The sequence below is a fragment of the Neophocaena asiaeorientalis genome, unplaced genomic scaffold, assembly GCF_003031525.2.
Source record: "Neophocaena asiaeorientalis asiaeorientalis breed wild unplaced genomic scaffold, Neophocaena_asiaeorientalis_V1.1 scaffold114, whole genome shotgun sequence".
Taxonomy (NCBI): Eukaryota; Metazoa; Chordata; class Mammalia; order Artiodactyla; family Phocoenidae; genus Neophocaena; species Neophocaena asiaeorientalis.
Window position 1 is genome coordinate 1,764,251 of NW_020173116.1, and position 16,555 is coordinate 1,780,805.

Here is a 16,555-nt window from a genome sequence, read left to right on the forward strand (position 1 = left end):
GCCCTGCAAGACAAAAAGAACCAGAAAACCAGAATACACCCAACTCTTTCCCCACAACCAAAAACTAAAATAAAATAATCTGCACATTGCTCTACTGACAAAACAGAATGCCCTTGAATTATAAATTTTGTAAATCACTCAAATCCATGAGCTGAAGAAATTAAAATATATTAAATACCTGAGGAGGTACTATAAGGAGAAAATAGAAAGTGAAAATTAAAATATCCCTTCTCTTCCCTCCCATAAAACATGAAACAAAAGCTGCACTATAAACTAAAGTAAATAGCCTCAACATTAAATCAAAAAAATTTAAAATAAAAATGGAACTTTTTTTAAAAAGACAAAATTATCTCAGAAATCAAGACTAAATTTCATCATGCTGGAGAAAATAACCTGAAATGAAAATGTAATAATTAGTATAAAGACAGGAAAACAATCAGGAGAATGAAAATAAGCTAGAGTTAGAAGTAAAAATGGTCAGAGAGAAAATAATTGAAATAGAAAACAGGCAAAGAAGAAATAACATACATATAATTGGAGTGTCTGAAGGAGAAAAACAAAACAAAGGGTAGAACAAACACAAAACTATAGTCCAAGAAAAGAAACTGTGAATCTATATATTGAAAGGGCCCACAGAGTGCCTTGGAAAATTGACCTAGAAAAATCAACTCTGAGATACATCCTTTTAAAAATATAAGCTTTTAAAACTAAAGAAAAATTCCTCCAGGTCTCACAGCACAATAAAAATAACTTACAAAAGTAAGAGAATTAGACTAGCATCAGGCTTCTCAAAAACAACATATAAAGAAAGGCAATGATGGAACAGCATTTTTAATGAAACTCAAGAGCAGATAATGCGAATCAATAATTTTTATCTAACCAAGCTAGTCCTTCAAATATCAAGGCTATAGAAAAATAGTTTTAAAAAGGCAAGGGCCTAGGGTTTTGGGTGCTGGTCAGGATTTTTCATGAAATTGGGATGAGTTTCATCCAACCAAGAGATAACTTGGCAAAAGGACTGATCTTCCTATTTCTGGATCCACATGTAAGGAGCTTGGAAGTTGCCACTCTATTCTAACAAGTAAAAAGCTGAACACACTGACTGAACAGACTGCTAATAGGATCTGTAATAGAGGGGAGGACACAGGGGAAACCACAGCCCTCAAAATTGTAGAGACAGAGAGATGAAAACAGGGAGTCATGGCTTCTGAGAGCAGAGACTATGAGCAGAAACCTCAGTGAGAACCAGTGCCAGACAGGAAAACCTGAACTGTAACTGATGAATTGCAGGAGGCTCAGTGTGAACAACTCTGAGAGTTAAAAATCTCCAGGGACCCAGTTATAGGGAACCCCCACATTATTATGAAATTTACCTGCAAGAACTCAACCAGATTCTCACAGTAAATATTAGAGAAAAATTCTCTCATGCTTCCAGCGGGGAGAGGGGAAAAGGAATAATTTGAAATATATCAGAGCACCCTCTTCTCAACAAGGCCTACCCTCAGAGGAAACTAGTTAACCAGAACCTAATTTGCTAGTGTATTATTTGATCCTAACTTACCTGGGGGAGGGGAAATACACAACTCCAGCCCACTCTAGCCATCTGTCCCACCTAAGGAGAGAGGAAAAAAAAGTGAGAAACATTTATGAAGTTCACAGTTCAGAGGCATTGGCTCACTAAAAGACTGAGACCTAATCAAAGGACTATAGAATATATCCCCTCTGCTGACACATACCATCCCCTTACTAACGACCTATTAACAGCAGTTCCTTTTACCAAATACATCATGTCCAATTATCAAAAAAAGTTACAAGGCACATTAATAAGGGGAAAAAATTAGAAGACAGAGCAAGTATCAGACCCAGACATGGCAGGGATATTGGAAATATCAGACCCAGAATTTAAAACAACTATGATTAATATGCTAAGGGCTCCAATGGATAAGATAAACAGCATGAAAGAACAGATGGGCAATGTAAGCAGAGAGATGGAAATCCTAAGAAATAACCAAAAAGAAGTGCTAGAGGTAAAAAACAAAACATAGCAGAAATGAATAATGCCTTTGATGAGCTTATTAGTAGACTAGACACAGCTGAGGAAAGAATCTCTGAGCCATAGAATATATCAATAGAGTCCTGAAAACCAAAAAGCAAAGAGAACAAAGACTGAAAAAAACACAACAGACTATCCAAGAACACTGTGGGACAACTTCAAAAGGTGTAACATATGTGTAATGGGAATACTGTATGATTCCAGCTATATGACATTCTGAAAAAGGCAAAAACATGGAGACAGTAAAAAGGTCAGTGGTTACCAGGGGGTTGAGGGTGGGGGAGTGAAGAGGCAAAACACTGATTTTTAGGACAGTGGAAACACTCTGTATAATTCCATAATGATGGATAAATGTCATTATATATTTGTCCAAACCCATAGAATGTTCCATACCAAGAGTGAACCATAATGTAAACAATGGATTTTGGGTGATTATGATGTGTCAATGTAGGCTCATCAATTGTAACAAATATACCACCCTGGTAGGGGACGTTTAGTCTTTCTTTAGAAAGACTGAAAATGAAGTGGTGCTCAGTGGTGTAGAGACAAATGTAAACAATAAGAAAGCAAGATTTGTGATCCTATGAGTCAGGGCTATAAATTTCTATGCACCACATATATATACAGGAAACACTTGCAAAAGGCAAAGAGTTGCAATGAGACACAAATGGAACATAAATAGAAACACTGTGAATAGAAGACTTTAACATGCAACTCTCATCATAAGGCAGGTCAAGTAGGAGAAAAATAAATAAGGATATAGAAGTCCTAACTAACATAATCAATGACAAATAACAAGGAAATAGCCATCTAAACAGAAAAAAAAAATGAGGGATTGCCTTGCAGACATTTATCCAAATAAATTTGAAAACCTAGATTAAATAGATAGTATTTTTAGGGAAACATGGTAATCTAAATCAACCACATTAAAAATAAAAAGCTTACCAATCTCCACAGAAGAAATAGAGGAAGTTATCAAAGAAATACCTTGTAAAAAGCACCAGGCCCAGATGGTTTCACAGGGGAATTTTATCAACTCTCCAAAGACCAGATATTCACAATAGCACATAAATTGTTCTAGAATACTGAAAATGCTTGGTGGAAAAAACTTCATTGTTATAACAACAAAGCAGGTAATATATAATATTTAGGAGTAAACCTAATAAGAAATGTTTTAAAAAACCTATATAAGGATATCTTTTTAAGTTTTCTTAAAGGCTTCTGGAAGACACAAAAATAGACTTAAAGAAATATTCTTAGATGGAATGACTCAACATAATAGATATATGTTGTCCCTAGGTTAATCTATAAATTTAACACAATGCCAATAAAAATACTAATAAGCTTTATCATAGAGCATAAGTTTATAGTAAAGCCTATATGTAATAATAGACATGCATAGAAGCTAGGAAAACCCTAAAAAAGAAAAGCTATTCGGGATATTATTCTTACCAGGTATTAAATATAAACTCTATAACTAAAAGATTGTGGTATTGGCTATCAGACCAGTGGAACAGAATAGAAAATCCAGAAATACACCTAAGTACACATGAAAATTTATTAAATAAAAAACATGGTATTTCAGATCACTGAGATATATTTGGACGTTTTCATAAATAGTGCTGGGATAACTGCTTAGCCTTTGGTACAAAGTTAAAGTTAGATACATATCTCACATTGTATATAAAAATAACTGGATCAGAGATCTAAAAATTTATTTAAATCATACAAGTTCTAGAAGAAAACATGGGTGAATTCTTCTATAATCTTGTTCTTCATAAAGAAAGGTTATCTAGCTATGACTCAAAATCCAGATGCAATAATGGCACAAATTGATAAATTTGATTGTATAAAGTTTTTTAAAACTTTTCAAGGCAAAAAAATATATAAACAAAGTAAAAATACAATTACAAACTGGGAGAATCTATTTGCAGCATATAAATCACAGCTAAGGGCTAATATTTTTATACATGAAGAACTCTTGCCAATGGGGAGCAGGGAGGAGACAAAAACTAGGTAGAAAAAAGGTCAAAACATATGATAGAAAACTCACCAAAAACAAGAACCTAGACACATGAAAACATATTCTACCTCACTTATAAGAGAAATGCAAATGGAAACAAAATTGAGGTAGCATTTCTCAACTATCAGATTAGCAAAATTCAAAAGCATGACAACACATTCCATTGGCTAGCTTATGGATAAACAAATGCTCTTCACACTTTGCCTTTGAGAATGCAAATAATGGAGAATTTTACAATATATAACAAAACTATATATTATGTATTGACCATTTGATCCAGCAATTCCACCTTTAAATATGTACCCAGAAGATGCATGCCCAGCAATACAAAAGTACATATGCACTAGATTTTGTTAACATTATTATTTTTATAAAACGTCAGAAACTCCCAAAATACATAGGATGAACTATGGTACATTTACACAGAGGAGGACTATGCAGCTGAACAAAATAATACGGAAAATATCTACCAACTAATATGGAGCGATTTCCAGGATACATTGTTAGGTGAAAAAAGCAAAGTAGAAAAGAATATCTATAGTGTGCTGCTTTTTATGTCAGAAAATAGGGAGGAAGATGAGATAAACCAGGAACTAAGGAAATTTGTTACCTAGGGGAGACAGTGGGAATGGTGTAGACAGGATGGTGGGTATGGAGTAGAAAAGATGGGAAGAGTCACGCTTAGTTCTGAGTATACTTTTTAATATAGCACTTAAAAATCAATAAGAATGGGGAAACAAAACCATAAAATAGAATCCAATGAAAACAAAAGAACTAGACTATATTTCAAATGAATAACATAACCACACTGCAAGGAAGGGGAAAAAAACTAAACCAAGTAACTTTTAAACACACTATTTTGCCCATATACCCTAAGCTAAAGACTACTATAACTATAATAAATATGGAATTCCACTTAGTCTGTTTTTCATAGTGGTATTAGTGTGTTAGCAATTCTGAAATGACTTTCTGTGTATTCTGGAGTTAAGCACATAACTAAATATTGTGGCTAATGAAATGAGGTTATTCATCCCCATCCAAATATGGAAGAGGAAAAGCCAGAATGCTGTTATATTGGAACTGGAGTTATGAACTCATGATCTTTAATTGATCGATAGAAAGAGCACTATGTATAGGGTTTTGTGTATATATGTATTTATGTGAGGTGTTTGTGTGTATCCTAGATCTGCTTGCTGAGATGGCCTAGAAGCAGTGACATCCTAGTAACAATGAGCATATTTGGTGTCCACACATTGTTTTCTGTATATCATTGCAAATCAAAAGGAACCAAATCTCTTTGGAGAAATGGCTTATTCAAAACCTGGGGCAGGGAAAGTACAAGAACAGCCCAGAGCATATTGTTGAACCAAAAAATAAGAAGGTGCCTAAGGAGTAATGGCGACATGCAGAAAAAATTAAAAAGCCAACTTGAAGGGTCTCCCTGGGACAATTTGACCATTAAAATAAGTAATGATTATAACAGTCTTTGAATAAAATGAGAATACATGAGTCCATTTTGTGAATGAAGGAATGGAGTGAGAATGGAAAGCTCTTCCTTACAGTAAAATGCCAATTAGTAAACGTAGAAGGAAAACATAAGGAAAAATCACCGCTGCAGAAATAGGCAAGAATCTCTAATTCATACTAGAACGAGTATGCAAAGATATGATGAGGAAAAGGATATTGTCTCAAAGCGTTTCTGCATAGACTATTTATTGATTTAAAGAGAGAAAATAGTAAGTTTGCAGTAACGAAACCTCACAGACACCACCTTAACTAACATGTTAACATCACCAGTAATGGGACAAATCAACATTCTGTGTCTTTTGACACTATTCACAGGGAACATACATCTCTTATGTAGTATTATTGCCAAAAATGTATAACTGAATGTAAGCATTAGGAAGTATAACATACACACACAGGAGATACTTTTCAAAAATGTTAAAGGTCACGAAAGACAAAGATTGAGAAATTGTTCAGATTAAAGGACACTGCAGAGATGTGACAAGATACAATACAAGAAATACATGATACGATACAAGATACAAGATTCAATACATGATCCCGGATAGGACAGTGGACCAGGAAAAAATGGTTTTTTATTTTGTTATGAAAGACATTATTGGGACAAATGGCCAAATTTGTATAAGATCTGTAATTGATAATAGTATTAATATCAATGCTAATTTCCTGATTTAGGTCATTATACTATGGTTCTATAAGAAAATATCCTTGTGTTTATTAAATAAACCCTGAAATATTTAGGGGTAAAAATGTCTGTGCCTGCAACTTTGTTCCAAATGGTTCAGGGTAAAATAATATATAGAGAGAAAGAGAATGATAAAACAAATGTGATATATTGTTAAAAATTAGGGAATTTCAATGGTGATATATGGAATTCTTTGTACTATTCCAGCAAATTTCCTGTGAGGTTTAAAATCATATTTTGAACATGTTGGTGGAGCTTTCCATTTACAGGCCTCCCGTTGTGTTTCTAATACCTGCATGATCACGTATCAGAGACTATTAAATCTGCTCAAAGGAGATATACTTTTTTTTTTTTGCTGTGGGGAAAAGGATGTTCTTTTTTATTATTAATTTTTATTGGAGTATAGTTGCTTTACAACGTTGTGTTAGTTTCTGCTATACAGCAAACTGAATCAGTTATATGTATACATATATCTACGCTTTTTTAGATTTCCTTCTCATTTAGGTCACCCCAGAGCATTAAGTAGAGTTCCCTGTGCTATGCAGTAGGTTCTCATTAGTTATCAATTTTATACATAGTACTGTACGTGTGTCAGTCCCAATCTTCCAATTCATCCCACTGCCCCTTCCCCCTTCGTAACCATAAGTTTGTTCTCTACATCTGTGACTCTATTTCTGCTTTGCACATAAGCTCATCTCTACCATTTTTATTGATTCCACATATAAGCAATATTATATCATATTTATTTCTCTTTTTCTGATTTACTTCACTCTGTATGACAGTCTCTAGGTCCATCCATGTCGCTGCAAATGGCACTATTTCATTCCTTTTATGGCTGAGTAATATTCCATTGTATATATGTAGCACATCTTCTCAAAGGAGACATACTTTGACATAATTTCTTCCCCTCAGTTTTTAATGTAAATAAATAAACAGCAGAAATATTCTGGAAGATTACATAAGAACCTATTAAAAGGAAATAAATGAACAAGTAACTAAGCCATCCAGGGTGTGTGCTATTGTTTGTAATGAAACTTTCTACTGCTACCCACTATCCCTAAAGCAAGAGTCTGAATCCATAAAGCAATACCCTAGCACTGATGCGTTGGGAATGAGCAATTCCATTGATCATCTCTAGTTTTCCTTGGGACAAATTGCAGTCATTTGCAAGAAGTCTCGGTAGGAAATGTAAGGGAAGGCAATTGAGTGCAGCCAGGGAATAATGGACCAAGACCAACAACAAACTGATCCTAACTGCTGTTCATAGGCATTGAACTATGATAACATGTATTGACATGGGTATTGTAGGAAAAACTGTGGGGAAGTGGAGGTTGGAGCCAAGGTTAAGTGAGGGGAAGGAAAGAATTTTATTAGGGCAAATTATGAAGACATTTTGGAATAGGAGACTTGACAGCACAGAGAAGTTAATAATGAGATTAGGCAAGTAATTTTGTAACTATGCTAAATGATTTTGCCTTTGCTCAAAAACACTAACCAAGATATAAAATTTGCAGTTTGGAAAATAAATAGACATTGTCTCTTACCATATATTTACTAGTGATGTATAAGTTCACCATGAAGCTAAAAAAATTACAGGTGTGTCTCCTTTCAGTCATAAGGAACAATCCTTTGAAAGTCAGATTTGAATGTGAATTTTTTTTTTTTTAGTTTCATAAGAGAATCCATTCATTGCTTCTTGTCATCCAGGATGGTATCTTTCCTCACTTACGTATCCTCAGGTCAAAGCATAGTGTTGGGCACAGAGAAGGCATCTGTGTTTGTTCAGTTTTATTGAATTGAATTCTGCTCAGGAAAAATATAGTTTGTCTGTTTTTTTATAACATTTAGGAAACCATACAGGCAGCATTTGAATCTGCTCAATTATATGCAGCTACGTTTGAAAAGTTTCAGATATTCTTCAAGGAAAATGAAAGTCTTGATTTACAAGCTCTTAAACTTCAGGAACCTGGTAAGTTTTCTGTTTGTCCTTACTAATTATGTTTGACAGGTATATCAAGGTTTATCATTGTGTATGTTTCTGTTTGGTGGTGTATGGTGACAGAAATGATAGCCCCAAAGCGTTGGCCTGACAAAATGCAAGAATTTATTCATTTCTAGATTATTTGCTGTAGAACCACTTTTTTTTTCTTTAGGTTTACTGTTACTGTTTTATTTCAGAATATTATAGGAAAGAATTCCTCCCCAAAAGCTTATCTTTTAGTATCAAGTTTTACCAGTGCTAAGGTTATATAGCCTTTACATGGGAAGGAGTCAAAAGGAATGTTTACCTCTCAGATTCCTTTAAAAAATGTTTACATAGTGCAACATGTGTCTCAGGAATTCAAGTTACTCTATTTCTGTGGCCATATTGTAACCTGGTGGGTATGAATCCACAACTCTTAGTCATGAAATCAGATCTGAAGGGAAATTATTTTATTAAACTCGTTATCTTCAACAAAAGGAAATAAAATACAATACCCAAGTGAAATTTCAGGCAAGAAAGTTCCCAAATGTTTACAAAAATTAAGTATATATTATTCATTATTACCATTAAAAAATGTGAAGCATATCATTCATATTCTTTTTTTATTTCATGAACTGGCTTTATTCCTTTATTTTCTTATGCACAAAAATGATTACTCTGATACCTTGCCTCACAAAGCAACACTGATTTTTTCTGTAAATTTTTATGCTTTTGTTTCAACCCATTCTTTTTATTATGCTGAAGTATTTTAAAGTAAATTAGACTTGCCATCCCTAAATGAAATATTTCAATATTCATCTTTAAAAAACATGTTCCTACAGAACCAAATTAATATTATCACACCTAATAAAAAAAACCAAGAATTCCTTAATATCAATATTTAGTCCCTATTCAGAATCCCCCAAATAAAGCAGTTTGCAGCTAGTTTGACCCAGTATCTAGTCCAAGAGCAGGCACTATATTCACTTATGTCCGTTAAGTTTTTAAAATCTGAAACAGATCCTTTTTTTCAAGACACTGACTTGCTCAAGAAACCGAAGTGGGGTCTTACTTTAGAAAACAAGTTAGACAAGTTCATTTCTACTGTTCTTCACCAACACCATCACACTGAGACTTAGTGTGTGTTGAACTGAAGGGAACTGACAGGGACACAATGGCACCAGGGTGGCAGTAAGGTGTGGAACCTGGCATTTCAGCACATGGAGTAGGCCTAATCCAAATAACTAGTTCTAATCCCCTAGATCTTCTACTCATAACCTTGAGCCAAGGCCTCCTAGTATCCTGTTACCATGTTCCTCACATTGGCTAACTTTACTCCCTCACCAACCACCCATCTGGGTGAGGACACCAAGCTCCCAGGTTGCCCTTCTTCTAGTCCTGCCTTGGCTTGTCAATTCTATCCAGTCCTGGAACCAGGGTCTCATAGGTATCAGCTGTTTGTTTTCTGGGACTCTGGAGTACATTGGTCTGGACTCCTAAACCTTGTGTTCCTCCTTTTTTAGGAACTCCCTGGTACTTCCTAAACCTCGAACCCAACTGTTAGCCAGAGGTTAATAGAATGTAGCTTTGCCCCTTGGATACCATGCCTTGCCTGTTATCACATTCCCTCAAACTCTTCTAACACTGCCTAGCACATATTATAGACACTTACACTTAACAAATGTCTGTTTAACCAAACTTTTAGCTACACTGACCTCTGTCTAGCCCCAGAAGACGATCAGGGGACAAACTCTGGCTTCCTGAACTAATCAGCCATATCTCACCCCTGAATTTCTATAAATGTCAGTGTTTACTAATAATTTCTATACTTCCTGAGCACTTATGATAGATCCTGTGCTAAGTGATTTTCAGGCATCTCATCTAATCCTCATAATTCTATGAGGCGAGTATTCTCATTTTACAAATAAGGAAGTGAAAATATATAGAGATAAGGTAACTTCAAGTTTACACAGCTAGTCAGTGGTTTAGAAATCATTTTCTCTGACTTGAAAGTTTGTGTGCTTAACTATTGTACAAACTGCCTCTCCTCTAGCTCATAAAGAGAGAACTCTTCTATCAGCTTTACTCTTTTGTTTCCCTTTGAACATGGCTATATATGACCATGGCCAAGTCATTTAACCTCGAATGATCTAAATTTCTTCATGTATAAAATGAAAGTATTGGACCAAATTAGTGTTTCCCAAGCTAGTATTCCTTGAACCACTATTCTGAAGGATATTACATGATACCATGAAAAAATGAAAAAGACTCTGTGTTCAAATAAGTTTGGAAAATACTTGACCAATCCACATTATACAGGTTTCCTTACCAGAAGTCTTCTCAGATCATTTGATATACTTATTTTGTCAGTTCTCAAAAATACACACATCAGGGCTTCCCTGGTGGCGCAATGGTTGAGACTATGCCTGCCGATGCAGGGGACACGGGTTCGTGCCCCGGTCCGGGAAGATCCCACATGCCACGGAGCAGCTGGGCCCGTGAGCCATGGCTGCTGAGCCTGCACATCCGGAGCCTGTGCTCCACAATGGGAGAGGCCACAACAGTGAGAGGCCCAAGTACAGCAAAAAAAAAAAAAAAATACACACATCAAAACCTTCTGAAATGAGTAGGACAGATAATTGTCATCCCGTTTTTGTATCACGAGGAAGCCGAAGCTCAGGAAGATCAACTATCAACTATCATCTAACTTACCCAAAGCCACAGATGGGTTAAAGACTTGAGCCTAGGTCTTCTAACACTGTCTGATTTGTTCTTTTTTAAAAAAATATTTATTTTATTTTATTTAGTTATTTGGTTGCACCGGGTCTTAGTTGTGGCTCATGGGCTCTTTAGCTGTAGCATGTGAACTCTTAGTTGCATCATACATTTGGGATCTAGTTCCCTGACCAGGGATTGAACCCAGGCTCCCTGCATTGGGAGTGAGGAGTCTTAACCCGTGCGCCACCAGGGAAGTCCCTGATGTGTTCTTTATACTGTGTCAAACTCTCCCTTGTATCAAGAATCAACACCCTTTTCTCTTTGGGATGGTAGAGAGGAGGATTAGAGAAGAAAAACAAGAAGCAGTAAGGAAATCAATCTGACTCAAGCAGAGAGAGTAATTGGAAATAAAGTTAACTAAATATTTAAAGGCCGAGAGGTACAGGATTTTGAAAGATGAGTAAAGTAGTTTAGTATTATATGTGTATTAGTAAGAGCTGTTTTTGACCAAGAGTATGATAAAAGTGTATTTAAGGTAATCAGGCTTCCACTGGTTTGGGAAAGGGAGAAAATGGTGAAGGGAATATTATCAAAATTCAACTTCAATATATCGTAGACACAAATTGACAAAGCCTTAGCCTCGATAAATGCTTACCTTGAGTTACCATGTGGGAGAACCCTTAGATTAAGCCAACTTCAAACCAACCTGACTCTAGAATCTAATCCATTATAAACCCGATTCTCTAATACAATTACAAGTTATTTTCATGTGCCATTCTTAACAGGAGACAGAGAACATATTTACATTATTAAATATTAGTTTCAAGAATAAAATATAAAGCATTATGAATTAACATTTTAAAATTACACAAGGTCCTCTACATATGGATAATACATTATAAATATGTATGTAAATTTATTAATGCAATGATTTTTAATATATCGTTATAATGATCCTTTAAAATCTCATACATGTGTTTTATGCTTTATGTGAATTACTTTACCTAGATGTTAAGTTCTTTAGTGAACAATTGGAAAAATATCACAGACAGCACAAGGACGCAGTAGCTCTAAGACGCACCAGGAATGTAGGACTGCTGCTCATTGACACTAAGCAACTAAAAGAAAAACTAATTCCATCACCTTTGCGATGCTTGGAGGTAACTATGAACTAAGAAAGTTTTAAATTATGGTCTCTACAACTATTTTATGATTTTTCTCTTGCCAATAACCTATCTTTATTTTCCAGTATCGCAAATATTTAAAATTAACGTTAGTCTGTTGTGCATCCTTAATTTCTAGGAAAAGTCCCATATTCTTCTTTCTGTCCCAAGCACAGTCAGCTTTCAGGTGAGGAGATAGCAGCCCTCAGACTAGCCTCTTACACCCATTCCTTTTTCCTTTGTTGGAGCATTTCAAGACTTCCTACAGAAGAGACACCACTGTAACAGCTCAGGATCCTAGTGGGAATGCTGGTTGATTCTAGGATACTGAGATCAAGTTTAGGAGATCATTTCCTGATCTGAAACTGTCCCTAAAGATCTGATTATATTTTGGTGAGTTGTAGAGCTGAGGAAACTTGATTGCTTCTGCAATAACTTACAGGTCTTCCTTTAGAGTCATATATACTGTCAAATACCTCCAGAGAGATAATGGTGTAGAACAGAGATTGTCAAACTACAACCCACAGGACCAGTCCAGCCTGCCACCTGTTGTGTACGTACAGTTTTACTAGAACACACCCATGACAATTGGCTTATGTATTGCCTATGGTTGCTTTCTCACTACAAGGGCAGAGCTGAGTAGTTGTGACAGAGACCATATGTGCTGAAAATCTAAAATATTTACTATTTGGCCCTTATAGAAAACTTCTGCTGACCCCTCGTGCAGATGAAAGAAGACAGAGCCCTGTCTAAAAGGCTGCAGGCCTGAGTGCTAGTATCTATTCTGTCACTAATTCATTGTATGGCATTGGGCTTTCTTCTAGAACTTTGCTGCTTCATTTATTGCAAAAGAAAAAATATATAGAATTCAATTTCAGCAAACATTTCTGAGCACTAAGAGCACTACTATATACCAAGCCAAGGAACACTCAACTCAAACTGGCTTCAGCAATCAGAAAATGTATGGGCTATGCATCTAAAAAGTCCAGAGAGTGGATGGCCATCAGGGAGGTGTAATCTAGTGACTCAGTAGTAGTTTTAGTCATTCTCTATACCAAGCCTTCTGATGTGCCAGCTTCAACCTAAAGCTCACATGCCTTCACATTTCTCAAATGGCTGTCAAAAGCTCCATAGGCTAATTATTTCCTTGTTCATGTCCAGGGAGAGAGAACATGAGAGATCTCTCATCCTTAAACAAAAGTCTTGTGTTTCTACTTAACTGGATCAGCTAAGGTCAGAGGTTCGCCCTAATCCGATCACATTAGCCAAAGGAAGCCATGTTCATATTTGCCTTATGACTGATCAGACTCTGTCTTTGTTTCTAAAGGGGAGATCAGTTTCCTCCAAACCACATTACTACCACCCAACAGGAAAGAAGTGGAGTTGATGCTGGGAGGGCACCACAATGTTCACTATACAGGGCAAAGTAGCAGAAAGGGCACTTACAAAAGATCAGAGCATTTAGGCAAACTTTTTAATAAGTTGTGCAATCCAGCTTGTTCTAGAAATTATCTTCAAAACTAGCCCTTTGGGCTTCCCTGGTGGTGCAGTGGTTGGGAGTCCGCCTACCGATGCAGGGGACAAGGGTTCGTGACCCGGTCCGGGAGGATCCCGCGTGCTGCGGGGCGGCTGGGCCCGTGAGCCATGGACGCTGGGCCTGCGCGTCCGGAGCCTGTGCTCCGCGGCGGGGGAGGCCACAGCAGTGAGAGGCCCGCGTACCGCAAAAAAAAAAAAAAAAAAAAAAAAAAAAAAAACAAACAATTGGTTCAATGTGAAAATACCCGGTCCCTTCACATATACTGCTGCTTCCAATACCTGCCGACTTAACAGCCATTCAATTAGAATTTATCTAAAATATATAATAAAATGGAAATACTCAAGTAGTTATGATTCACAGTTCCTTTTTCTTTCCTAGGTGCTAAATTATATGCTTCCTCGTCTAAGCAAGAAAAAAGTGGATGCCCTTGTCTCTGAGGCACAAGATGCAGAATATAAACTTGAATTTGTCCCAACTACCACCATAGAATATGTTAACAACTTAGTATTTCTTGATGAAATTCAGGAAAGGGTGAGTTGATTCTCACTATTCCAGATCTTGTGGTGAGTAAGGAAGGCAAGTAAGAGAAATTGAGGGACTGAAGGTCAGGAAACAGCTGTCAGAATATCAAAAACACTTTCAAGCAAAGTAAGTATATGCCTTACATCACAGTAGTAATGACAGCTAACATTGATCAAACTCGTACTACTAGCCGGGAATGCACTACATTTTCTACATACATTACATTTTTGATCCTTGCAAAAACTTAAGAATTTTTATTCTCATTCTGCAGATGAGGAAACAGGGACAAAACTAGGTTATGCTGTCCAAGATCACAGAGCTTTTTGTAGTGGAGCCGGAATTTACACTTGGGTCTCTGACTGCAAAGCCAATGCTCTCAACCCCAGTTTATTGCAATTCTTATTTGTGATAGATGATAATAGAATTGTAAACTTGATATTAGTCATAATGGAAGTCTTGATCCTCCTTAACCTATATTTGCATAATAGTCAGGAACCTTCCAATTAGGAATAAAAGAAACCCAACTTTAGCTTAAACAGGGAGGCGGGACAGGGAGACAACAGCAGATACGGGGACTCAAGTAACACAAATGCTGGGGTCCGCTCTCTCCCTCCCTCCCTCCCTCTCTCTCTCTGTCTCTCTCTGTCTCTCTGTCTCTCTCTCTCTCTCTCACACACATACACACACACACACACACACACACACACTCACTCCTTTGTCTCCCTTATTTCTCTCTCTCCGAAAACGTGGTTTCCTCCTCCCATCTTTCCCCTGTGGCACGCAATCTAGCATTTAGTTTCAATAGTCAGGTTTTTCAGTCACACCAGTTGGCATTAAAAATAGAGTTAAATCATTTTCTTAAATATCTGGAAATTGAAGATATGTTACAAATTTAAAAATACAAACTGAAATGTGAAATAAGTCATTAACAACAATAATCTGTTGGATAATGTTATATATTGTTAACAGAATTAATAGTAAAGGCTATTTCATGTACCTATAAAAGTAAAAATTTTGTTTCTCATTTCAAGAAACAACACCTTCTCAAATGTGATGATCTCAAGATGATTGTGGTTTTCCCTCAAGTCTACTTGTACATCATCCCAGGAGGCTAAAGATGCCCAGCATTTATTATTATCTGCAGTTAGAAAGATTCTTTGTCAAATAACCAAAATCCAGTTGAGGTTTAGTCCTTCCTTAGGACAAAATGTGGACCCTATTTAAGGAGGAAGGAATATTCTTCCTTCCTTCCTTCCATTAAGGAGGAAGGAACACACCCCACCCACACCCACACCAAGAATGTGACTAGGCTTAGGAACTTACCAGAGCCAGGAATAAGAAGGCTGTGGGAAACCCAGGTGATCCTCTCTCCTCTCTGCATCTCTCTGAGGGTCTGCTTTGCTCCTTTACCTCTGCAAACACATTGCACCTGCTGTTTCATCCTCAGCAGCACACATGGCCACCAGCACCTCCCAGGTCACATGTTGCAAGTCTAGCGGGCCACCGAGAGAGAGAATCTCTCTCCTCTGATATCAATTCTAAATGTTTAATGAATGGATTCAGCCCCCACCCCTACCCTGATCCTGTTGTATAAACTATGGAAGGAAGGATCATGTAGCAGGGGGTAGACTGCTCTCTCTCTGGTTCCAGAACAGGAGAGTCGATGTGCCATATGCAGAAACCCAGACTGTGCCCCGTCTCCATAAGGTTGTCTGTGCATGATGGGTGGTGTGTTGGGGAAGCAGCCTTTCTTAGGAAAATGCTCTGCACACACAGACAGCTTTTCTTTGGAACCTAATCCATTAGTTCCAAAAACGTTGTAAACACTCACTTAGCAGGACGCAAGGATGGCAACAATGAGTAAACCTGCTTTCAAGGACCTCAGAGTCCTTGAAATGAATGAATGACAGCAGATAACTCTTATACAATGGATATAGGTACAAGATACTGTTGTGGGCAGGGTGGTGGTGGAGCAGAGGGAGGGTGCAGTCATTCCTATGAGTTACAGAAGGCTTTGCGGAGGTTGGGGCATTTAAGCTTTGTCCTAAAGTCCATCTATTCAGGTAGGCATTCCAGGGAGAGGGAAATTTGCATGCACAGACCTGAGGCAACGTGGCAAGAACAGGATATGGCAGTTGGTATGCTATGTAGAAAGGGTGTTTTGTGGAGAAAGCTGATGAACCATAGCTAAAGTAGTATTTCCAAGGATAGGAGAGAAGGAATGGATTCTAGTGATATTAAGTAAGTAGAATTCAAAGGACTTAGTGGGCAACTGAATGAGGGGACAGCAAAAGAAATTTGAGATAACTCTTAGATACCCTTTTACAGTGAATGGGTAGACCACCAGCCAGCATAGGTAGGGCA

The 16,555-nt window shown here is 37.0% G+C and overlaps 1 protein-coding gene across 1 annotated transcript in view; it reads left to right on the forward strand.

Annotated features, from left to right (window-relative positions):
- DNAH6 (dynein axonemal heavy chain 6) overlaps nucleotides 1-16,555 on the forward strand; it is a 283,212-nt gene that overhangs the window by 60,808 nt on the left and 205,849 nt on the right. Inside the window, exons 12-14 of the mRNA XM_024743950.1 lie at nucleotides 8,137-8,257; nucleotides 11,978-12,129; nucleotides 14,048-14,200. Coding sequence (XP_024599718.1) covers nucleotides 8,137-8,257; nucleotides 11,978-12,129; nucleotides 14,048-14,200 — 426 coding nt within the window. The remainder of the gene's footprint in view (nucleotides 1-8,136; nucleotides 8,258-11,977; nucleotides 12,130-14,047; nucleotides 14,201-16,555) is intronic.